The sequence below is a fragment of the Lonchura striata genome, chromosome 4 (genome assembly GCF_050655825.1).
Source record: "Lonchura striata isolate lonStrDom1 chromosome 4, ASM5065582v1, whole genome shotgun sequence".
NCBI lineage: Eukaryota > Metazoa > Chordata > Aves > Passeriformes > Estrildidae > Lonchura > Lonchura striata.
The window spans coordinates 56,803,603-56,828,525 of NC_140706.1; the positions used below are offsets into that span (position 1 = coordinate 56,803,603).

The following is a 24,923-nucleotide window of genomic DNA, read 5'->3' on the forward strand; positions in this document are numbered from 1 at the left end:
ACACTGATATTCAAACATTGAAGCATGTTTAACTTTTCCATTCTTCAACATACCTAGGGACTTTGTACCCATTCCAAGGCTTATGTTTATTTTTCTGTACAGAACCATGCTATTAATCAGCTTTGAAATGTTGTTAATTGAAGGTTTGATTCTCAGCCTGAACATAAGCCTCATCATAGTCTTGGGGTTTTTGTAACAGACTGTCTGAGCCAACAGTAGTGCTGTACCTCTTGTTCCAAAAACTGCTGATCTTGTAAAGCTAGGAATAATATTATATATATATTTAGGTTACCCAGTTTCTCTAGTTGTACTCCGAATGGGTTTACAGAGAAATGTCCAAAGTTGGAGGCAACTTGCTAGCCAGTGCAATTGAGTGCAGGCTCATCAACACAAAACTCAACACAAAGAGGACTGAGTGAATTGTTTCATGCAGCTCACATCCCTCTAATCCATGTGAGCTGCTTACTCAATGAAAAGGCAGCTTGAGGCTGCTAGGAATTGGAGCCCTGCTGTGCTTTGGGGCTGTGGGACATTCAGTCCCCAGAGCTCAAGACTGCTCATCTATATCCCCTTTATCAGGCCTGGGGATATTTGCATTGAACCAAGAAAGGAATAACGATCTTCCTCCTTTTCCTCCCTGTTCATTTGTCCCCAACATAGGGGACATAGGCTTGGCTATCAGGAGGAAGATGGATGCTACCTCCAGATTCTTAAGAGTTAATCCCTGCGATCCCTCTCCTGGCAATACTTACAGCCTTTCTGCCCCTCACAAGCTAAAATAGTCTCTTTCTCTGGAGGGAGGATGTAAAAGCTTTACAAAGATTATGCCAGTGAAAGTCAACTGCAGACAAAATAAAAGGCAGTTTAAAATTGCCTCACTCTCTCAAGCTGCATTCCCTTTTCTCCCTAGGGGTTACTCTGTTAATGCTGATTTTTAAATGGCAGTTGTTCAGGTGCTCTAGTGATTAGCAGCAAGTAGAAAGGCATGACATCAGTTAAAGCTTCCTCATAAGAGCTTTATAATCTAAAGTTAGACAAAAGATCTAATGGAAGGACACTTAATAGGATGTGGGTCAGACAGTGTGGAATGATGATCAGGTATTGCTGAGGATTTTGTTTGTTTTCTAATCTGCTGTGAGAAAACACTGAAGAAATAAAACCCACCTTGAACCTGAAAGAAAACCAGAAATGAACACACTCAGTTTGTAATGCTCTCAAAACTGGGGAGGGAGCACAACAAGCAGTAAGGAGGAGTGGAGTTAAGGACAGAGTCATATAAAGAACACCTGAAGTGGACATCACAGCACTATTCTCTCTTCTCTATACCGCACAGCCCTGGCACCTTCATCACTTCCAAGCAGTGAACCCTTCCCAGCAAAATGGCTGTGAGGAGGGATGGAGGGCAAGGTTAGGAGGCTAAAAAGGAAAAACTGCTGGCTGTACAGGAAATTAGGAGGAATAGCAAAGCCAGAAAGTCAGATGTTGTGAAATCTGCAGTTTACTATACTCAAGGGAAATCTCACATTGCAACAGCCAGTCAGTGCAGCCACTTTCTCTTTTCACAGGTCCTGAACACAGCTATTGAGGGCCGGCCACAAGAACAAGGATGGGAAAGCTCATCTTGTGCTCACAGTGGCAGACATGACTGCAAGCACAGACTGCTGCCTCCGCAGGTCATTTTGTGCTGTGGACACCTGATCCCTAATTGGTCATTTAAACCACCTGTGGCTTACAGCCCCTTTACAAGACAGCCCACACAGCTTCAGCTGGCACCAGGCACAAGTGATGCAGTGGTGGACAGGAATTTCAGGGTTAATGCTCCTGTCATCCCCATACAAGTTTCTTCAAGCTCCACAGACTGAGGGTGATCACAGGCACGTGAATTCTAGAGTGGAGCATTTGTTGCAGGATTCATGGATTTCTCTCTTTTTCCTTTTCAGGTTACCAAAAATGAGCGGCAGGTGATGAAGCCGTTGTATGACAGGTATCGCTTGATCAAACAGATCCTCTCCAGAGTCAACACCATCCCTATTATTGTGAGTAGAGCACTCTTTTGTGGGGTATTTCTTTGGTTTCAAACTGAGGAAGCAGGAATCACCACACTTTTGCATACAACGCAATCACTAAGGCTAAGTCCCAGTCTCCCTTACCACTCAAAGATCAAGCAAATGAGTGAATCAATGACACACTTCATACTGACATTGGGCAAAGCTGGTCAAGGGACTTTAGTGCCCACCTGTGAGCCATGGGGCACATCTCAACTTGTACTGTTTCATCTCTTTCCATTGGGCTGCTGCTGTTATTTCATCCATCATCTGTTTGGCTACAGCCTCACTTCTTTTTTCTATACCAACCCACGCTGAGCTGTAGGCCTTCCATGCTGCTTGGTTCCACAGGGTTGTATGTACAGGGTTCCTGTACACAGAACACAGACTTGAGCAGATCCCACAGGAGATGCCAGTTGTGTCCTTGGCTGAAAGAAAGGACCCTCAGTCTTCTAACACTTTACTTGTATTAAGAGACTCTCTTTCAAGGTGCCCAGCAAGGAGCCCAATACACCCCTCTAGGAAGAAAATTTGCTGGCTTTAATTTTGGTCAGTTTGTGTTGTCCAGTTTTTAAAAATTAATTAATCAAAAAAACCCACACAGAACTCTTCAAGCCTATCTATGGAAAGAGAGTTCTTTTATCAAAGTTCCTGTTTACTCTGTCATGTATAAACCTTTTTTTGCTTTTCCTGAGCCGTGCTCATGTCCTGCCCACTTTCTGTAGACAGCCAGTGAAGTGAACAGGCAGGCACATCATTACCCATTGCAGTGTCACAGAGGTATGGAGCTTTTTTCTGCAAATGCTGGGAGGTGTTGCTGGACCTGCATTTAAAATGAAATAAAAAGTTGTTCCTCCTGGAATATGCACAATAGTCCCCAAAATGTGTGCTGTGAAGACAGTGCTGGCAGTCGAGGAGGAAGCTGAGTAGGTGTGCATGGGTAGTTTAATGCAAAGCTGTCAAAGAGAGCCCAGGTCCTGTTAGAGCACAAAACTGAAAATCCACAGAGGCTAGCAGAGCAGAGATGAGACTGATTTTTTTTTCCCAGTCTTCTGAGTGAGAACAGTGAGAGGTTCATAGAGAGACAGGATACATTTGAAAATCCATCTCTACATCAGTAGGTACTTCACTGGAAAATCAGGCTCCTGGAAAGCAAATCTGGAGAGCCTGGCTGAGTTTACAGTGTAGCTCTGGAGAGCCAGCCAAATGCTCTGTGTGTGTATGGGCCTCAGGCTGGGGATTATTTTCTTGCAGCCTTTGCCTTGTAGTCACTACCCAGCTAATAATCATCTAAGTTTCTTTTTAAAAACAGATTGGCAGTGGTGTCTTTTGCTAAGCAACATCCTGAGAGAAAACAGCCCAAGGTTCAGGGGGTTTTCTAGGCCTATTTTTCTTTCTTGAGAAAGATATTTCTTCTGGTGGTCCAGCGATGAGCTGAGGGTGAGTGTGTTGGGTGAGAATGAGGAGAGCAGGTGGTGGAGGAGAAAGGGGTTCACAATGTAACATACTTGTTAACACCTGTCACAGGGTTCCCCCTCCAGCAAGCGGAGAAGCCCTTTGCTGCAGCCAATTATCGAGGGCGAAACAGCTTCCTTCTTCAAGGAGATAAAGGTGAAGACCTCCAGCTGCTAACTAATTGCTCAGTTTGCATCAACTTTCCCCTTTATACCAATGAAACAGAATGGTTGATTGATTTTTTTTTTCATCAGTGTTGATTTTTTTTTGCAGTGTCCTCCTGAAAAATCAGTAGCTGCTTTAAGCCTCACCAATTCTGATCAAATTCTTCCCTTGTTGTAGATAAGACTACAGTGTTACCTTGGCTTTGCATTCTTTCCTATCCTTCTTCTTTCCCCTCCATCTGCACATATTTTATTTTGCTTTAAATAAAAATTCAAAATCACAGTTAGCCCTGTATCTTACTTTTTATCTTGCTTTCCTCCTTTCTTTTACAAGAAACTAACTTGTTTTGTAGTAGTTTCTCTCACTCCCAGGCTCTGTGGCTTGCTCACAGCACCATGGCAGGAATGAGCTCTCACAAAACTAACCCTCGCACATGGAGCCAGCCAGGCCACTTACAGGATCCTTACCTGATCCCCTCCACTTATTTTATCCAGGCTCTTTTTCACCACCTTGTGCAGGGTGTTTTTAAATTAATAAGGATGGAAGTAAGAACAGCTTGGTTCTGCTGGTTGATACTTGGTCAGATTTGGATGGCAGGATTGTTGTCTTTCTTCTTGTGCTGCTGTGGAGTAATAATTTGGGGTGGGGAAGATTATTTCTCAGGGCAAGGCCCAGTATCATAGCAAAGTCCAACAGCTGACCAGGACACGCAGTGTGGAGCTGGGCCCTGGCTTGTTTTCTGTGCCCTTGCAGTGTAACAAGGGAGAGAAGTGCTTCAGCACATTGGGTCATATTTCAGTTGCCCACCAGAGCTTGGTTAAATGTAAGTACTGCAGACTTAGAGATCTAAGGTGATTGAGTCCAGTGGATTGTATATTAATGGACTATTTGAGGCACATATTCTTTAATACCAGATTGCAGATTGAAGATGTTAAGCTGCTGTTTGAAAGCTGGTTAATGATCACTGAGCTTCTTAGTATTTTCTAGATAACTGCTGGATCAAATCTGCAGTACCGGTCTGGGAATTTGCTTCTGTTTTTTTCTTTTAGTGTGTCATTTTTTCTCCACCTCTGCTTGCACCCAGTGTGAGAACTTAGAGCTGTCAATTATGGTGATCCCTGATGGCCACCACGGGCTGGTGCTGTGCCGGGCAGCACCAAACCAGTCCAGCAATGTCCTGCAGGGAATACAGACCTGGAGGGTTTCTGGCAGAAGATCAGGATGACAGCCTTAAGCTTGCTAACATGATGTGCCTATTAACACTTAAATGGGGCTCTATGAAACTGCACCTGGCAGCTTCATACTGAACTACACTCAGAAGTAAAGAGAGGAAATTAGCAAAAGGCCCCAAAACTTAGTTCCTGCATAGGTCCACTATGGGCAGGGAAATATTTGACAGGCCACTGACAATGTCAGTATTTGTGTGTTTCTGGGTGAGGTTTTTTTTTGAAGCATTTGGGAGAGTTGACTAAAAACTTGAAAGGTGTTTTGAGGTGACTTAGCAAACATTTTGGTACAATATCTTGAGTGTTGTGTTGGAAAAATCATTAGGATTCTTGCTTTGTGGGAGTACTGAAGATAGGATACTCTAGGGATTTGACATTTGTAACTCTGGGATGCCTCATAATTGCCTAGCAATCTAAGCAGGTGCATGCTAAATGAATCTCATGTATGAAGATCATTCTGGTTCAAGGTGTAAATGTTGCTGCAGGTTTCAAGTGATGTTCCTTGGGAGATTTGAAAGGGAAGGCCTTAGAGGGCCTTTTCTGTTGGAGTTCTGTCTAAGAATCCTTCTAATCCGCTCCTTTGTATTAAAGAGTAAAATTATTTCAGAGATCTTGTGACAACCAGGTGCAGTGTGCTGGCTCTGAGGTCCAGATGAAATTTCTATGCTTTCTTTTCCTCCTGTGGCCTCCCGTGGCAGGAGGCTGGCTCCTGAGCTGCTTGCTGGCTTGGGCAGCATGCTGGTGTCTACAGCAAGGCAAGACAGGCTCATGGGTATCTGGGAGGAAGACACCTTGCATCAGTCCTCAGGAGCAGCTTTGTCACACTGCTCATGGAAATTGTCCCTTTGCTTTCTTTCCAGGAGCTCTCCCAGAAAAGGGCATGGGAGCTCCTCCTTTGTTGCCAGAGATTCCTCTAAAGCAAAGTGTGCTGCTTTTACTGCTTAGACTGAGTTAGCAAATCCTCCTCCATGGCACAGCAGGATCGGTCTGGACAGGGTGGCATGCCTAGGGAAAGGGTAATGGCAGTGAAAGATGGTCTCCCCTCCCCAGTTCAGTCTGGAGTTGTTGGCAGGGTTTAAGAATAGTATATGGCTGCTGATTTGTGCTTTCTGTTTAAACTGTACAGCTGATGTCTGGAGAAATGGGTCTTGTCTAATCATGTGCCAAATATTGCTTCAACTTCCACAAGTTCCCTGCAGGTTTTCCTAAGAAGAATTCAAACTTCTTTTTTTTATATCTTATATATATATATATTCTAATATAAATAATAATATAATATTATATATAAATATATATATAATATATCTTCTGTTATTATTGCTACTCAAAACTTCTTCCCAGATAATGTTTTCTTCACCCTCCACCCTCAGTCTTGGTTGTAATTTTCAGCCTGTGGCTTTGAGATGTATCATTGCGATCTAGAGCTTTAAAGTAAAAAGAAAACTCTGTGCAAGCTATAATTTAATTTAAACGTATGCATTTATAAATCACTGAGGGTTTAACGGGACTAAGGTCTTGGTGTTACCTTTTGCTTGAAATGTGGGACCAGTCTCTTAGGAATACTTGAACTATTCACAAGGAAAAAACAAAATTTAAAAATTTAAAAATGTCTACTTTTGATCCTGGTGCTACAATATATTTTTGTCTTAAAGACTTCAGTAATATTAGCCCCAAAAAGCTTTTGAAGATATTCATGTGCTTAGATCCTTCCTGGCTAGAGTTACATGGCTGTAAAATAAATACATTTTCACACACATACATACATATTTACTGTCCATGCTGGCATTTCCTGCTTTCTCTAAGAAGCCTCATTCCTTATATTAAGGTTGAAAACTGCCTTCTAGAAAGGTCTCCGTACATAAGAGACTGAGCCTCGTTTCCTGATAATTATTTCTGGACAGTGTCTCAGGACAAGCCCTACTTTTGAGAACACAGTGAATTGGTGAATACCAACTGCAGCAGGGACTTTCATATCTCATGCCTATAAATTTTGTAAAAAAATTTGAACACAACCAATTCATCAGTGTGCATTGAGGAAATAGGAAATTGCACTGTGATGAGTTTCTAGACCAATTTTCAGTGTATTCCAGCAAAGTCAGAGCTAATGTTTGAACATGTTAGCAGCAGCAGTCCTTTTACACTCAATCATATCCCACATTTGCATAATTGTGAAACTCATCTGAGCTCACTGTATGAGCATTTGAGGTCTTGAATTCAGCTATTAGGGAGTGCTGTTGAGCTGTATCTTTTGAGAGAAAATTCCACATTTTAACCTGGCAGTGTCTATGCTGGGAAATGTTTGCAGAGAAATGCAGGGGATGGCTGGTGTGCTTTGAATAATATGTGTAACAAGTGTAAATGGGTTCATTTATGTCAGAATACATAAGCTAAACGAAGAAACAGGTTGCTCTGAACCCCAAGTATTTTTTTTCTCTCAGTTGTGTCACTCTGGGTCTCCTTAACCAACCTAGTTTGTGGTGGCAATTTCTCTGTCATGCTTTGGTTCTAGGGTGTCTTACTGATGGTCTTCTGGTGTCCTGTGTATTGCTTGGCAATGGAAGTTTTTGCTCTGCTTTTCCACTTCTTGTTCCCGAGTGCATGTGGTGAGAGGAGGAGCCTGTTCTGAGAAGGGAAGCAATAACTGTCTTGTTGTGGGGGTGCTCTGTCCCTGTGTGTAGGAAGAAGAGGAGGGGTCTGAGGAGGACAGCAATGTGAAGCCGGATCTCACAATTACCATAAAAACAGATTTCAGTGTGCGCAGCTTCTTGGATCAACTAGAAGATGATGCTGATGGCTTTGTTTCCCCAGTGGATGATAAGATGCCAACTAGGAGCAGTCAGGATATGGGGATTTCAAATCTCCACGAAGCATCCATGTACGTTGAATTCACAGGCAACTGCAAAAAGTTATTTCTTGCTAAGATAGTATTTTGTCAGAAAACTGTCTAAGGTTTTTTTCTATTTATGATCTGAGCCATAAGTTTTCATGTTTCATTTTTAAATGCAATACACCCTCATAGAAATGTTTTGGAAAGAAACTACCTTGTCCTGATACTGATACATAGCTTATGCACCTTTGGATTCCATCTCTAAATAGTAACTCCACCAGAGGCAAGCCTTTATCATGAAAACCCTGCACTCCAGAAGGTTTTTCATGTTTTGAAAGGTCAAGTGGAACTTAGCTTCTAGCTTTGCTAGTTTCAAGTCTGGTGCAAACACATGTGGGTGGTAGCTCTAAGTTGTGACCATTGAATTTGTTCCTATAAAAGTCACCAAACACAGACCCATCTGCAGGAGATAAGTTTCACAGAAGTTAGTGGTGAATTGTGAAGTGCACACTTGACCTCCTTAGAAGCTGCAGCTTAAGACTCTGATCATTTTGCTAAACTAAATTCAGAGAACTTTTTGTTTTAAGTAATGTGAGGCTACCAGAGCTGCTTGCAGGAGCAGCTCTGTTGTTTGGCATGCATACAACTAAACATCTGTAGGTCTACTGTATGTTTCCTGGTTTTACTGCATACATATGGATAATCTCATTTATCTTTAAACCCAACAGCCCTGAACTGTTAGAGCAGCTCCAAGAAGTCAGGGAAGAGAAAAAGCGAATCAGAAAAAAATTGAGAGACTTTGAAGATAACTTTTTCCAACAAAATGGAAGGTAACAATTTTTCAGCTGCCTCTCTGTTTTTCAGCTACTTTTAATCTGTTTTTCATCTACAGAGCTCTCCAAATTTGGAAAGTTACCTGAATTCAATATTATGTATTTCTTCTTCACAATCATTATCATTGCTTTACCCACATTCAGAATGGTGGAAGAGTTATTCAATGTTAAAATAACTCCTTTTTTCCCTAGTGATTTCTGTCCTATTCTTGCTTATCTGTGAGCTATTCAGACACTAGTTTTTTCAAGTATTTCTGCTTTAGTGTAACTGGTTTTATTGTTTTAAGAAAATGTCCCTCCTTATCAAGCTGATAGAATGTTTTCATATATTTATAGACTTAAATTACCTTGTCTCTTTCTTGCCACCAGCCATCATCCTTAGGGGCTTTTGTAAAATCACTGGACACTTAAAATTTTTCTGTAAGCCAAGACAAATCTGATCAAATGCCATCTTTGTTTACATGAGTGCACCTGTTGGCGTAAGTGCTGTGATGCCAAAACAGGGGAGGCTGTATTTTGTTTTTCCAGGCTCACAGGCTGACACTCAGAAGGCTCCTGAAGTGTTTTCCAGCTGTTTTGCAGAGATAGTGACTTCAGAGAAGCAGGGCATGTTTCAAGTAGGATTTTGCATCTAGAACTGTGGGGTTGTGCTCAGTCTCAGCATACAACCATCCCACACTTTGCTGGAGAAGCTTGTTTGCCTCTTTTTTGTTTGTTTATTTTTTTCTCTAAAGGATACATGTTTTGGTCTTGTTCCCTGATCAGGAGTGGGGGAGAGGAGCTGCTTTGTAGGTCTTGTTGGTGGACAGAGGGAGGCTTCCTGTTACAGAAATCTTCATGGTCTGCTTTCACTCCCACTAGGAATGTGCAGAAAGAAGACCGCACTCCCATGGCTGAAGAGTACAATGAATACAAGCAGGTTAAGGCCAAGCTGAGGCTGCTGGAAGTTCTGATCAGTAAGAGAGATATTAGCTCCAAGATCATGTAAAGGAGGAGATTGTTTTTGCCAATAAACAAAGAGGAGAGAGCACCAAACGGACAAATGCATGAAGTGAATGCAGTGGGAGCCTGACTGGGAGAGCTGAGGAGCTCCCTGGGAACTGAAGGGTCATTCCCAGAAGTGGGAGAGGGAGGAAAGGTGGATTTCTCTAACTCTCTACATTTGCTGTTGCCCATGGTTTCTCCGGGCCTGATGCCCAAAATGGAGTTTACCAGTGTAGGAGGCACAACACTGCGCTTAGTTACTGCACTGAAGCGATCCTTCTGTATTGATTTGCTTGCAGATCCTGTAATATTTAGAATATCAAAGCCAGCCATGCTGTTCTTTTTTCCCAGGATATTATAGCAAGAAGCAGAATAGGATTAATAGTACTGAAATCATCAAATAGCTTCTACTTCAGCTGAACAGACAAGTGCCCTGACCAATCTCATGTTAAGGCACACGTCAGGCAGCACCAAGACTGTTCTCTTGTAGCTACAGTAAAGATTTGCTCAGATTTTTGACCAGTTTGGAGTCCAGCATCTTCTGTTGCTGTAGAGAAATGCTGTAATAATCTGCTCATTACCCAGAGTTGGTGTGAGTTGCAGTTCTGCCCAGGCTTGAGTTGGGTTTTCTTCCCACCTTTTTGATGACAATTCAACCCAAGTAGAAAGCACCTCAGTTTTGGGATAGTAAAGAAAATGAGCCATGCAGCTAGGTTCTTACCAGCTTGTTCTGCTTGGAGGGTGATACTGAGACCTTCTGACCACATATGGGCAACAGAGAAGAGAAGAGGTTTCAAAAGCTTGAAGTCAGAGTCCCTTGGGATTTTGGTGGTTGGTTAAATATCTGGTGTCAAATATGTGGTAGATACCTGGAAGACCCACCCCATTAGTAGGAATGTTTGTCATACAGACACGTGAGCCCAAGCTGAACAGCCCACAGAGGTGTCCCACAAACTCACCTAAAATCTCTTTTGTGCACGTCATGCTTGTGTAGGCTGCAGCAGCAGCACTGATGGTGGCACAAAGGATAGGTTTTTCTTCCCAGTATAGGAGGTATGGCAGTACAGAGGATACCACAGAGAACTGGGATGTACTCTGCCTGTGCAAAGTGCACCTGTTTCAAGTGCAAGCTTTGACAATTTACTGTTTTCAAATTTGTTTATGACTTTCAGAAAAGAAAGTCCTGGTACACCTGATGCAGGTGTGTCTTGGGTTTGAAAGACAGGTATCTACCAAGAAAGGCAGAAACCTCCCTTGGAATGTAAAATGTAAACCTCCTCCCTCCAAATTGTTATAATTTTTGAAATTAAGGGGCTCTCAGGCAAAGATATGAGGACAGGAATGACAGTTCTTTACCAGGGTGTATACCAAAGCAAACAAACAACAGCAGCACAGCTCTAACCCCACTCAGAACAGCAACCCAGTCCTGCCCCCTCTGCTGCAGTTCCGGCCAGCAGGGGCGCTGCTGGCTCCTGGCTGGGTGGGGCGGGTGTGGTGATGCCCCTGCACCTGTGGGGGGCGCTGCAGTGCTCAGGGAGCAGGCAGTGACAGATGGGAAGGGAGGCTTTGCTCCACAAACCCCAGGGGCAGCCGATCCCGGTGCTCCCACAGGACTCTCAGAAAACAATGAGTAAAACAATCTCATTGTGGTGGTAGAGGAGATGTATCAGAAGCTTTTCCGGAGCTGTGGCTGCCACCGCGGGATGTCTCAGCAGGCAGGAGCTGAGGGGCTACAGTGCAGTGAAAGCTCGGAGCAGTGCCAAAGAGGCAGCAAGGGTGGCCCAGAGGAGCCTGGCTCCCAGCAGGACAGAGAGGGGCAAGCTCAGGATCTCGGGCACCCAAGCAGATGGGGACAGGTCCCTCTTTTAGTGAGGGAAGTGTCAATAAAGTCTCAGTCCAGTGGCTGCTGTCACAAGGAGAAGGCTCACCCCAGAAAGGAAGAAGCAGTACAGGACAGAATCCTCCCCGCAGTAAGAAACAGCTTGACTGTCCTCTGATGCTGAGAGGGAGAGAGTGAGACTAGCCACTGCCCTCACCCCTTTACTTGCCCAATTCTCATGGTATCTCTGCTCCTTGGAGAGAAATCCCCCCTAGATGAGAAAAGTGCTACCAGATACCTGAGCTTGACCACTTCTTTGTTTTTCCTGAAGTACCCGTAAGTACCTAGTAGTTAATGTTTCTTAGCAACTTATGGGAAAAATTCTATAGGTAAGAAGGAACAAAAGAAAATGAACCTAACCCCAACAAGGTGCTCATGTCAAACAGGTGCTGCCTGAAGTAGGGAAAGGCCCCAAGTTCAGGGCTCACAGTTCTGCCATTCTGGGACACCTGGGCTCACTCTCCCACTCCAGAGACTTATGTGCACCCTTGGTCTGCCCTGAGCCACACTCCACCCTGAGTCCCAAGGGAGAGCACTTCTGTAATGCTTTCTTCAGCTCCCCAGGGGATCTTTCCAATGTACAGAAGCCAAATAACCAAGATGAACTCCAGTGTTTGTTGTAGCCAGGCCTCATGCATGTCACACCAGCGGAGTGAAAAGGACTCCCAGAACAACTTCTCCCCCTCCCTTATTAAGGGCAAGTGGGTTCACAAATACTTGTATTTAGTTTGTGGTACTTATATAAGGCTACTTTATCCCCTTTCACTTGCTAGGTATGCTGTGTGTGTTCGTGCCAAAATTGCTTCTATTTTGGTCTCTTTGGGATCCCTTGAACTCTTCCAAAGGTGGTCATGGGCTGCACGTGCACTTTGCTAATCAGGGTGGGTGTCCTAGTTTAAGGCAAATTGCCTCAACAGGTTTGGGATAAGATGTCCTTGAAGAAAAGTGGAAAAAAAGTTTATTTAACAAGCAAAGCACTGACAAACATAAAAAATGAACAACACCAAACAATAAAACCTCTTTTTATTCTGAAGTGATGGCAGATTCAGAAAATTCTTTTTGTGGGGTGTAGCTCAGCTCACTAGGTGTCTCTCGGTCCCTCTGGCACTGGAATGCAGTGTCCCAGCCCTCCTGGGCCACAGGTGTGAACTCCCAGTGTTCTTCTGAGATTTTGGTCCAAAGCAGTTTTGAACAGTTCCAAGAAAATGAAAAGCCACGATCCAGGGAACTTCTCTGCCTCAGCTAGCTAAAAACTAACTAAAAGCAAAAGAGAGCTCTGTCCCCCTGTCCATTCTGCAGACAACAGAATCCAGGAGCAGGATGTGGGGAGCTCGTGCAGTTTCAGATAACAAACCGCATGCTTCTTCTGCCACCCTCTTCAATCTTGGAACCAGCCTTAAAGGTGCAAAACTTAATACCCAGCATAAACAGAACAGATGGTTGGGGATACAAGCATCATAAAGTCACCCCAGGATATTGGGTAAGATGTGTTAGTGAAAGCACTTGGGATGGGGACTCATGGCTTGGTTTGGTTTTTATTGATTGCAGAATTCCCTGTTCCATATACAACCAGCAAAGACTGAATTTTGTATTTCCAAACAGTCCAGAGGACTTGTGTGCTGACCTAGGGCTTGGCTTTTCAGAGGGGATCTCCTCTGACAGATTGGATCAGAAAGTGCTTTGAAGGGAAGCCTTCAGAAACCCCCAGGGCAGCTGATCCCAGTGCCCCAGCAGGACTATCAGAAGCAGCAAGCAGGAATGAGCAAAAATCCCAGAGTGGTAGAGGAGATGTATCAGAAGTTATTCCAGAGCTGTGGCTGGAACCACAGGATGTCTCAGCAGGCAGGGGGTGTAGGGCTACCGTGCAGTGAAAGCTCGGAGCAGTGCCAAAGAGGCAGTGAGGGTGGCCCAGAGGAGCCTGGCTCCCAGCAGGACAGAAAGGGTTGAGCTCAGGATCCCAGGCACCCAAGCAGATGAAGATAGGTCCCTCTTTTTAGTGAGGTGTTAATAAGGTCCCAGTTCAGTGGCTGCTCTCACAAGCAGAGGCTTACTCCACAGCAGAAGAAGCAGTCTGGGTTGGGCTCCAGCAACAGCAACAAATTCCCTTCCCCAAGGAGCAGCTCTGACCATCCTCCTCCAAAGCCAAAAGAGAGTGAGAGCTGCCCGAGCTCTGTCCTTTACCTGCCAAATTCTCCACTCGGAGAGAAACTCCCAGATAAGAGAAATGTAACCAAATGCCCTCTTCCCCTGAGCTTGGTCACCTCTTTAGTTTTTCTTAAGTACCCAGTTGTTAATGTTTCCTAGCAACTTAAGGGAAAAAATTCTGTAAGTAAAAAGGAACAAAAGGAAGGAGACCTAGCCCCCAACACTGTCCTTCAAAATCTGTGTCACTGAAAGGGCAGGTTAAGTCCTACAGAGAGAGACCTCTGAGGCAACTAAGGCCAGCACACTCCAGAATGTATTTTTCAGCTTGGCTGTCACAAGCACAAGAATCTCTCCGGTCTTTTTCTGCCAGTTCTCCATGTCCTTTCAGACATCACAGGGCTCTCTGTGGTGAGGTTCAGCATTCTCACAGCGTTTCCCTACCTCTTGTTGTTCCTTCGTGCATATTGGAGCTCAAATTTCTAAAAGAAGGCCCAGGCATCCCCCAGGTCAGAGTATCTTCACTGTGTGGTGGAACCACTCTCTGGCCTTGGTTATTTTGTGCTCGCTCCAGAACAGCTTGGCCACAGCCAGCAGGACACATGGGTCATGTTCACACTTCCTGAGAGCATCCACACTCCTGATCTTTCGTTGCAGCTTCAAGGAAAATTGCTTCTGACCACAGGATTCCTGAACTGGAGCACTCTTGCAGTGCCTTGGCCATCAGACTGTTAGCAATGTTCTTCAGCCCAGCTCGGTACTCCAAATGTACAGAATCCAACCAGAGGTCTGGATTCTTTGGCTTCTTCAGGCAAGACTTTTCCAAGACAGCTCTTGCTCTAGTCAGCTGCCCAAATTTCTCCTCCAGCCTGGACAGCAAAGGCCACAGGGGTATGGAATGGGGGCACTTCAACGATTACAAGCCTCCCATGCTTTCTCTACCAGCTCTTTTTGTTCTTCAATTTGTCCTTTCATCATCCACTGGGGAATCTCTCATAGTGCTTCAGGGCTTCCTCACAGAGGTCCTGGGCTGCAGCAGTGTTCCCAAGCACCCATTCCAACTTCACAGACTTCATGAAGACCCTTGCTGTGGGAGCACTACTGCGAGCTTTTGCCAGCAGCCTCCTCACTCTTTCATACTCACTGTTCTCCGACTTGAGCTTCACAGCAGCCAGCCAGATCTCCTCACTGTTGGGGTTGGCCTGGAAAGCCAGGGCCAAGATGCTTCTGGCTGCTGGCACATCTCCCGCCAGCCACTTGGATTTGGCTCACATGAGCCATAGCACCTCTGCTTTGGGACAGTGAACAACAACTCTCTACAAAATAGCCTCCAAAGATTCTCTGGTTCCATGGTTCTTTTCAAAGTAGGCTGCTTGCAGCCACACACCCTTCTTGCTCGGGAAGACTTGCAAGGCATAGGCATAAATGGCTTGGGCATACTCCAGGGCATTATGAGCAACACAACTGTCTGCATCTTCCATCCATGTGTGTTTCTGATCTTCTCCCTCGATCCCAATCTCAGTAACAGCTCCCATGATTTCCTGCATGTGGCCACACTTCCAGCTTTATCACATTCCTCAGCATCCTGTACCCACTGGTCTCTGCTGATTTCCACACCATTAGCCCTAAGAGATGTGATGGCTCTGTCAATGATTTTTCTCCACCATCTGGGTATTACTACTGGCTTCCTCCAGTTTGGCAGCAGTAATCCAGATGTGACGATCCGTGGGGATATTCTCCCAGGCTTTGTTGAGGACTTTATGAGCGCTCTTATATGTCTCCAGCCTTGTCAGCGCCAGCCACAGTTTCACACTGGTTGGACAGCACTCCACAGCCTGGCTCAGCATGATCCTGGCATCCTCAGGTTCCTCCAGCTCCACGGCTGCTTTCCACAAACACACTGAGTTTGGAACATGCTCAAGGGCTTTCCTAAGGACATGTTTCATGGCATAGATGTCTGTCTCCAGCTCTGCTGCTCTAACACAGATCCACACAGACTGTGGCAGGCGCCGCACAGCCTGGCTGTATCTCCTGGCTGAAGTTGAGCAACTTCCAACCAAACAGTTTCACTCTTAGGGCGTATCTCTGTTCCTTTCATGATGAGGTTTAAAGCCACCTGGAGTTTGCCAGTGACCTTCTCCAGTTGGGCTGATGCTATCCAGGCTGGTGGATGATGAGGATTGGTCTCTCGGACAGATTTCAGGAGCAAACGGGCTTTTCTGATATCACTGGTATCTCCTCCATGTGTGGGAATCATGGAATTCAAGTCTGTCAAATATCTTTTTGAGTCCACTATGGTCTGGCCAGTCACAGAGTCTGACACCTGGCTTAGCCTCATATCCATCAAGGTCTTCCTGGCTTGGCCAATCTTTCTCATATCCAATCCACCTGCCCCAGGTGTCATCAAGACTGGTGTCATTCCTCCTGGGTAGAGAGTATTCAAACCCCCTGGATACGGAGTATTCAGTCCACCAAATTGTGTCTGGCATGAGTCCACGGTAGTGTGATTCTTCTGACTGCGAATGCTTTGCAAAGAAGCTGTCGGGGACAGAAGTCAGCTTCTCATAACGAGGATTCCTCTGTCACTTGTTCCTGGCATCCTCAAGTATTTGGGATACTCAGCCACTCCTCCTCAGTAAACTCTGCTAATTTCCATTTCAAGTCTGAGAACTGCTGTTGAATTTTGGGTTGTTCCGTACATTACTTTTCTATTTCCTCTTTTTCTCATTGTTCCCTCCTTTCTTTCCTGCATTCATCCATCCTCTTATCCAAAGCTGCATAAATAGAATCTGCTTCTTCATCATCTTTCCCGTAGGGGCCGCTTGAGAACAGGCTCCCAGCATAGCCATTGAACTCATCATAGTTGGTGTCATTCAAAATCCCCATCATCATCTGCTGTCTGGTTCTTCTTCATCTGGTTTCCCACAGTTCTCTTGCCCGGCGGGGTGTACTGGTCATCCACAAGGTCGTTGGCATTGCGGGCAGGGCCAATATCAGAGTGGCTGGTGAAACCTGTGGTTCTGTGGCCCAGCCCTGGGAGGTAGCCCAGGGGCACGGGCATGCCCAGGAACGGCTTCTTCTTTGAGTTCATGATGGTGGTGGCAAGGTGAGACAGAAGCCAGAGCAGAGCTGTAAGAGACAGCCAGGAGAGTGGTGGCAGAAGCAGCAGCGGAAGCTAATTCCCTTCCCCAAGCAGCAACTGACTATCCTCCGAAGCGAACAGAGACCAGCTGATCTGCCCCAGCCCCATCTCTTACCTGCCTGATTCTCACAGTATCTCTGCCCCTCAGAGAGAAACTCCCAGATAATAGAGGTGCAACCAGATGCCCTCCTCCGCTAAGCCTGGCCAAGTCTCTTGTTTTTCTTAAGCACCCTGTTTTTCTGAAGAACCCAGTCATTAATGTTTCCTGGCAACTTAATGGGAAAAAAATTCTGTATGTAAAAAGGAACAAAAGGAAAGAAACCAAACCCCCTGTGATAGTTTGAAAGCAAACCAGTGGGAGACCCCAAGTCAGAACTACAATTTACTAGGAAAATTCAAATAAAATGCAGTAGCACAAAAACACTGACAGAGTCAGAATACAACCTGACACCTTGTTGGTCAGGGTGTTGGTAGCAGTCCTATTAAATGGTGGCTGCAGTCCTCCTGGAGTGACAGATGTGGTTCTGTTGAAGCAGTGATCCTGTAGAAGGGTATAGTTTTCCTCTGAAGGTCCAGTGGTGGTGTAAATGGGCCTGGTATTCCTCTGGGAACCCAGTGGAAAAGGCTGTTTGTAGTGCTCCAAGTCTCAAGATTATATTCAGGTAAGAATGCTTGGCTTCTCCCACTGGGCAAAGCATCTCACAATGGGATGATGTGATTTTATCAGTCATGCTGATTAAGACTCAATGGCCCATTAAGAGAAGACATCCCCTTAGAGTCGTGAGGGATGGGACTTGGAAAAGATAAAAGAACACTGCCTCACCTGGTTTTAACAGTTGGTAATAGAATAGATACTTTTGGTTATGTCTTGAATTGCAGCCTAAGACACCCTCAACAGCTGGGCTTTTGCCCTGACAAATCTTGATAAATGATATGTAGGGAACAGTCCAGTTTAATTTTAAACTGATGAGATTATAGCATTTTCTGATGCTTAATTACTGCTGTTTATACAGTATATTGCTAGAATTTCAGATAGTTTCTATGAAATGTAAGTACAGTTAAGCACTTTAGAGAGTTTGTATTTTTGAACTTTGAAAACTAAAAGTAACAAAGCCTATTAATGAAGATTGTACATTAAAAGAAAAGAAAAAACCACCAAACACACCTAGACATCTCTTTTTGAACTGTTCAAGCCCTTTCCTGTGGCAAAAACGAAGCAAAACTTTAGCTACCTCCTTGTGAAGGGAACTGCTAGAAAAGATTATCAGAAAGAAGTGAATTTTAGAATTCCAGTCCGGTTAAAGACATGTGCCAATGCTGAACTTTGTCCTGGGTTTGCAGATGCTATGACTCCCCTCTCCCAAACCTGCACAGGAGGAGGACTCCTGACATTGTCTTTATCTCACACAGATGATTTAACTTCCCACTGACCAAAAATAGCCAGAAATTATGTTTGCCCCACCACACCAAGTCAATCTAAGCAAGAGCTGTGCATTTTGTTGGATGATTTGTGCCAACATCAACGACTATTAACTGGAGAACATTAAATACAAGACTGTGCTTTTTAAAAGGCATGAAGTACTGTACAAAATGGTACTTTATGTGATATAAATAAGTTGTTCAGTGTAAGACAACTTCTTTCCATGTCACTAGAACAAAGCTGTCTGCTGTAGGATGGCAGTAGGGTCTGTCAGGCTCCAACTGCAGGGGCTGCCTCAGACATGTGTCTGTGTTACCACATTGCGGTATAATAAATCATTAAAATGTAAATACTGGCCATGAACAGGTTGCACACAAAATAAGATTGCAGGAGTGAAAGACAGAGGGAAAACCTGCCATTCCATTTGGTTTTACTCTGTTTACTCCTGAGTAAACAGTTGAATAATGGATGTTTCTGTTAATGGCAGTGAAATTAAAGCATTTTTCTTTAAATCATTCTGCTATCCATTGGGTGTTATTATTGGTGTGTGCAAGTTTTGGAGGGCAAGTGCTGCCAGCCATCCTCCCACTTGAGGAACTGTCTTTGGAGCTGTTTCCAAGTCAGTGATTGACTGCTGCTGCTGAGGTGAGAGCAGGGCAACCAGACCAAAATTGTTACAGGTTGAGTAAAAAAAAAAAAGTCTGCATGGATTCCAGTACCTGGAGAAGTACAAAGTAACCCATAAGTGGTAGAAGGGGACTAAATGGGGCAGAGTGGACCTGGTGCACCATAATTAAATGTGCTGATGGCCGAGCAGGATTTCCTGGTCTCCTCCTGTTTCTCCCTCAGGCATTCACTAAAGTTTTGGTGCTTTTGACGGCCACAGCACTGCACAGTGATGTCAGAGGCCCTTTCCTTGGGGGGAAGAACCAGGAATTGGTTCTGAGAGTCCAAACTGGACAGGCCACCTCACACACCCACTGCATGTCTTGGTGCCCTACATTTAGAAGATTAATGGAAAAAGCTCTTGCCCTTGGAGGCTGGAGTGGATTGACATCTCCAGCTCTTGGAGAGAACAGTCAAGTTTCACCAACTTGCATGGTCACTCACAGCATGGAGAGTTGAACACTTACTGGACCTTGGTCAGCAAGTGTATGATCCTTGTGCTTCCCTTTGGACACCTTCATGCAGGAAACCAGCTCCTAGAATAATGGATATGTACATACATCAAACAATGCATAATTTTGTGAAAAACTTGGTGTATAGCAAATATTGGCTGAATATATAAGCCAGTACCAGGGTGGATGTGGGTGCCTAACTGAAAAAAAAAAAAAAGTTAATAATCCCTTTTATGCAGACTGCATTTGGTGTACAAAAGCAACTTGGGAATACATTCCCCAGCTAATGACACCTCAGTGACTCTAGGGTCTCTGTTTACGTGATTTATGTAAAAGCAACTTCAAACTAAATTAATAGTGTCCTTTTCAGTATAAATGGATTGAAAAACATTATGTGTAGTTTGTATTTTGTATAAAACAAGAAAATACAACTATTTGACCATAGGTGTTTGGTGACAGCTTCTGTTCTGTGTGGGATGCTGCCAAAAATGGCTCAGCTCAATAAAGTGGCTCATAAAGTCCTTAACAGCCCTACCCCTCCTGCCTCCTCCTCCTCAGCTGAACAGGACTGACACTTGCTACTGGAAAAGAGATATGTGATATAAATATACACACATTTTGCATTTATATAATATATAAAACATAGACACACTTACCTCTGTAGCGTAATATGTGCTATCTACACTAATGCAACCCACTATAATACAAAACATAGACTATATACACTGGATACACAACAGTAGCTAGACCTTACACAGTCCTTGCAGGACTTCCCTTTGTCTGAGACAGGACAGGGGAGAGGCAATGCTGGTGACTGGAGCAGCCTCTCCTTTGCTTCCCGACACGGAAAGGCAGCCACTCCATCAGAATTAAACATCAAATTTATTGCATAATACTGTACTATGTACACACACATTGAAAATAAACATTTGATATAATTGTATATTTGTCTTCAATGCTGCATTAGAAAGAGGCTGGGGGCTCTCAATGTAGCCCACAGCTCGTCCTTAAAAAAAAAAAAAATCCATAAGCCTAAAACCTTTTGTTACGAGGTGCAAAGTTCAATACTGTAAATTGAACATGATGCATAAATACTATTTCCTAATAACAAGTCAATGTCAAGACCACCCTAGGCTTAAAATGAGATTTACACCAAAGTCTGAGAAATGGCAAGGGAGAAGGGAGAAAAATCATTCAAACTTCACTTAATGGGGCAGTGAGACCGAGGAAAAGAGGACAAAAGCTCTCCAATTATAAAGGATAGATTTAGGTAGAGATTTTTCAACATTTTCAGTTTAATTCGTACAGATTGTCCTTCAGGCCCCCTGGCAAAACAGTTGCTAAGTGAGAGGGCGGTTCTCAAACAGCAAAGTAAAGTAAGCCTAACTGCAAAGATCAAACTAGTCTACAGACAGGGCTATCACTCAAATGGGGATTTTCTACTCCTTTCTTTGACCTGACAAGACTGGAGAGATTGTGTACCCTTCCCACACTCCCACAGCCCTGCACTCGCACATCCATGCACACAGCTCCTCTGGACAAAGGTGGCAGCAGTAAAAGCAGCCACCTCACCTTGTACTGGAGTAATGGGGCTGTTGGGATGGAAAAAGAGGGTGGCCCACCCACCCAGACTGCAGACCTACCAGGACAGAAACACAACACCAGGGAGGCATTCAGAGAAACCTGCTATGATAGGCAGGGCTTGTCCTTCCACAAGCCTAACACAAACCTCACTCCAGAGGGATTCTAAGGCTTCTTTGAGAAGCCTGAAAACAAAATTCAAGACAAGTGAGGAAAAACAAGCCAACCTCAGTAAACTACAGTATTTTCCATGACAAATCCTGGTGCAAGAAGACAGAACATCACTAATGCACCGCCCTGGGGTCACAAATGTCATCCCAGCCCAGTACCATCCACCAAGGACTGAAGGGCAGAGGAGATAGCTCCATTCAAAACAAACAAGAACCAGCTTGCATTTAATAAGGGAGGGAAAAAGGGTGGGGGGAAATCACAGCTTTTCAAAGAGGAGATCGCTATGTCATCCTGTTTCCACCATACCCTAAATGCAAAGGACATCAAAATATTTCAACTGAACTAAAAGAAGAGGTAAGATTGTGTGTGTATGGGGGCAACAAAAGCAAACCACAAGGAATTGCCAGGAGGGTAGTGATGTCATGTTGGAGGGAAAACAACAGAAATGCCCACTGAACTGGTTTTGTTCAGTATATGAAAAAATTCAAAGCAAGAGCCTCTCCCTGCTGAATCCCCACAAAATGCTGGCAGCATCAAGCTGAGACTGCATCATCTCTATTACTATAATTATTTATATTTAGACCCCTCCAAAAGAAAAAAAAAAAAGAAAAAAAAGGAAAAAAAAGTTCAGATCTATTCTCTTACAAAAATAAAGCCCAAGCCCATTGTTCTGTTGCTCAGCACCCAAGAGTCTGTGCTGGCCCCACAGGGTCAGGCCAAGCTGAAGCCCTCGTAATGATCAATGGCCTGGACGAGGCGGGCGCTGAGGATCTCCTTGCTGCTGTACTTGGGCAGGTCCAGCAGGTTATAGCAGGTGTGAGCCACAGGCAGGTACTGCTCCCCGCTGGGTGTCGACTGGATGATGATGCGCAGGCTGGACATGCCGTAGATGGGAATGCGGTCACTGCCCGTCAGGAACACTGCGAAAGCACAAGGGAGGCCAGGCAGGTGGGACAGGTGAGGGACCTTCCACCAGGGCTGCAAATTCAGCCCCATTTGCCTGGAGGGGCTGAAACCCTGACCTGACTCCATGCAGAGCCTGGCTGGCACCCAGGGGAGCTGCAGCACATCAAGGCCAGTGCCAGGCACGAACACTGGCCATTATCCTTCCAGCAGCCACAGAATCTGGGGGGCTGAGGTTGAAGGGACCTCTGGAGGTCCTCAGGGCCAACCCCCTGCTCAAGCAGGGCCACCTAGAGCCAGCTAAGTGGCTAGGACAGAAGGGAAAAACCACAACAGAGGGATGCCCCAGCTCTGACTAGCAGATATTGTCACTCATGTTGGATCGCCCGACTCAATGCAATGAAGCTCTGCAGCCACTCCCACTCAAGCCTTTTAATTCCAGGAGATGCTACACCACTGCAAGATACTTACAGAGAAATTTCTTCTTCTTTTCCAAGGGAAATTCATGGAAGGTTTCCCAGAACATTCTCACAGTTGGGTGTGTGGCAGTGTAGTCTCCCTTATAGACAGCGCTCTATTAAAAACCAAAATACCACATTTTCAGCTGGCACTAGAAAACAAAGACTAAGTAGAACCACACCTGATCTTTTCTCGTATCTGACATTACATCTGTGTCTGATAGCTTTGAAAGGGAACCCAGGATGGGTGATGGGCAATGGCATGGCTCAAAGACACTGGCAATGTGAGGAAGGCAGACATTAGCCTTCTGTTATTCAGCTAATTACAAGCCTGGAGAGCAATTCTGGAGTGCCTTTTCACAGGCTGAACTCATGAACAGGATCATACATTCTGCACTGTGAGTGAGTTGCTGGTCTATGGATTTTGAGAGGATACAACCCTTTTCTGGTGTCCACACTACCCTCTGAACCCTTGTATAGTTATTGCCCTTGTGCAGTCAAGTTTTACTGCAAAGGTAAAACCCTTTGTGTCCTCCCTTCAGCAATAGATTTCATCCCTAAAAAAAGCAATGGAAGTACTTCTCCCTGTCCTTCCTCATCCTGAATTTCCTCCCTGAGCTTTATCTGTAGCAGGGTAGCACAGTCAGAAACTTTTCATGTGAGTGACAGCAAAGTGTACAAGGAGCATGATAAGAAAAGTATTGTGGCTTATCCCATCTCCTGACACAGACTAATGCCCATCTGTCGTGGTTTGACACAGAAAAATATTTTTTCCGGAAGGGGCCAATTTGAATATTGACCAATTTAAGGTGAACACGCCTCTGAGAACACAGAGGGGTTAAAAGCAGAATTCCCAGGAGAACTCGCTCTCTTTGGTTCCGGTCAGCATGCAGTGCAGCCTCTCCCCTGCCCGGCCGTGGCTGGGTGGGGAGGGGAAGGCCCATGGCCTGACGGAGGTAGACCCAAGGGTGGAGGGACTGGAACTGGGCTGGCCCCTGCAGATGGAAGGGTGGAGGAAATCTAGGATGTCTCCATTCCCCCCCAGAGTCTCTCTCTCTCTTGAGAGAGAGACAGCAGCAGCAGTTTTTATCAGCAGTTCACTGCGGGGAAGGAGAAGAGCGGGGGGGCCGCAAGGTGGCCAGCTGCCTGTTGGATCCGGCGTCTGGGCATCGAGCCATCCTGGGAGTTGGGACTTTTAACCCTTCCTGAGAAATGAAAGCTTTGTGAAATTTTTCCCCTCCTCAGTTTGAAAGAGAGGAAGAGAGACAGCTTGGACCCTGGGATGTTAGAAGGAAGAATTCTAGATGGGAGGGGATGACAGAGTGGCTTTTTGGCTGGACTTTTTCCTTGGCAGCCATAGACCGAATCAAATTTTCTCCTCCAAGAGAGACTATTTTGGGAGGATGCCAGTGAGCCAAGAGATCTGCTTCAGCTGGGAAAAGACAGAAGTGGAGCGAACAGAGAAAAGTTACGGGATTTGTGGTGGTGCCCCCTGTCCTTAAAGAAAGAGAAGATCTCTGTTCTTGGACCCTCGGCCCCAGGGGAAAAGGAGGGGGGACTGTGGTCCCAAAAAATTAAAAACTGAACTGTTGTTTTCTTCCCCCTCTTGGCAGGGCATCCTTGAAAGGAAATCCTAAAAGCAGTCTGTTCATCCATGCATTGGTGGTGAGAGCACTGTGCATGGAAAGGAGAAGGATCACCATGGCAAACTTTTTCTCCAGGTGGTGCCATGTGAGACATGGAAACACAGGATGTGGAGCTGTGTTTTCTTGGGGGGTCTGTGGCACAGGAGAGACTCCTGTGGTCCTTGATGGACTGACTATCGATTGTCTGGAGAGTGAAAACCTGATTGGGGTCCAGATTGTGTCTCACTGTGGTTTGTTGGAGTTGGGTGGTGGGAGGAGGAATGCTTTGCAAGGTTTCCATTTTGATCTTTGTGTGTGGGGGTTTTTTTTCCTTTCCTTTTTTTTTCCTTTTATAGTAGTAGCTTAATAAAGTTTTTTTCCTGTTACTAAGCTTGGGCCTGCTTTGCTCTGTTCTCGATTGCATTTCACAGCATTCAATTGAGAGATTGCATTTTCATGGGGGTACTGGCATTGTGCCAGTGTCAAACCATGACACCATCTCATGCAACTGCACAATCCTGGTACATGTGCAAAATAAAAAATGGTACAAGAGGGAAGCTTTACCTCCTCCAGTTCCTCCCAGTTGTAGTTACTGTTTCCAACTATCATGGCCCTGAGCTCTGTGGGCTGGAAGAGTTCCAGGACCTTCCCACCACACACTTTCAGGAAGCCAGTAGAAAAGGCTGTGTACCACTCTTGGATGGAGAGGTTGAAGATGTAATTTACGTAGGCTTCGACAAATTCTTCCCTAATGCATTGAGAGAAAGCAGGCAAAGGAAAACACTTTTAATCATATGTCTAAGCACCAGCACTGCTAGGTTTTCCTGCTTCTGCTTGTAAAGTGTTTTGCAAACACGAGTCCTCAGCAGGCTCAACCCACTGCCCTCCTCTCACCAGGTTGCAAGTCACTGCAGCACGGACAGAGTGCTCAGCACAAGTGCTACTATGT

General features: G+C 45.0%; 2 protein-coding genes and 1 pseudogene across 24 annotated transcripts in view; 1 reads left to right on the forward strand and 2 right to left on the reverse strand.

Moving 5' to 3' along the window:
• The window catches only part of FAM13A (family with sequence similarity 13 member A), a 133,191-nt gene extending 120,744 nt beyond the window's left edge, over window positions 1-12,447 (forward strand). For 7 of the 14 annotated variants that reach the window (XM_085579121.1, XM_085579122.1, XM_085579128.1 and 4 more), the window contains 6 exons: window positions 1,566-1,673; window positions 1,941-2,036; window positions 3,573-3,656; window positions 7,570-7,766; window positions 8,447-8,548; window positions 9,413-12,447. In XM_085579121.1, coding sequence (XP_085435247.1) covers window positions 1,566-1,673; window positions 1,941-2,036; window positions 3,573-3,656; window positions 7,570-7,766; window positions 8,447-8,548; window positions 9,413-9,539 — 714 coding nt within the window. In that variant the 3' untranslated portion in view covers window positions 9,540-12,447. The remainder of the gene's footprint in view (window positions 1-1,565; window positions 1,674-1,940; window positions 2,037-3,572; window positions 3,657-7,569; window positions 7,767-8,446; window positions 8,549-9,412) is intronic. The other 7 variants (XM_085579126.1, XM_077782975.2, XM_085579132.1 and 4 more) reach the window with 3 other exon arrangements.
• Window positions 12,356-16,647, reverse strand: LOC110480915 (pre-mRNA-processing factor 6 pseudogene; annotated as a pseudogene). The gene has a single exon (XR_014955190.1). The product of XR_014955190.1 is annotated as a pre-mRNA-processing factor 6 pseudogene (transcript).
• The window catches only part of HERC3 (HECT and RLD domain containing E3 ubiquitin protein ligase 3), a 53,317-nt gene continuing 40,749 nt past the window's right edge, over window positions 12,356-24,923 (reverse strand). For 8 of the 9 annotated variants that reach the window (XM_085579143.1, XM_085579138.1, XM_085579141.1 and 5 more), the window contains 3 exons: window positions 24,539-24,722; window positions 22,363-22,465; window positions 20,100-21,908 (listed from right to left, as the gene is read on the reverse strand). In XM_085579143.1, coding sequence (XP_085435269.1) covers window positions 21,700-21,908; window positions 22,363-22,465; window positions 24,539-24,722 — 496 coding nt within the window. In that variant the 3' untranslated portion in view covers window positions 20,100-21,699. Of the gene's footprint in view, window positions 19,321-20,099; window positions 21,909-22,362; window positions 22,466-24,538; window positions 24,723-24,923 lie in introns of those variants that run through there. The other variant, XM_085579140.1, reaches the window with a different exon arrangement.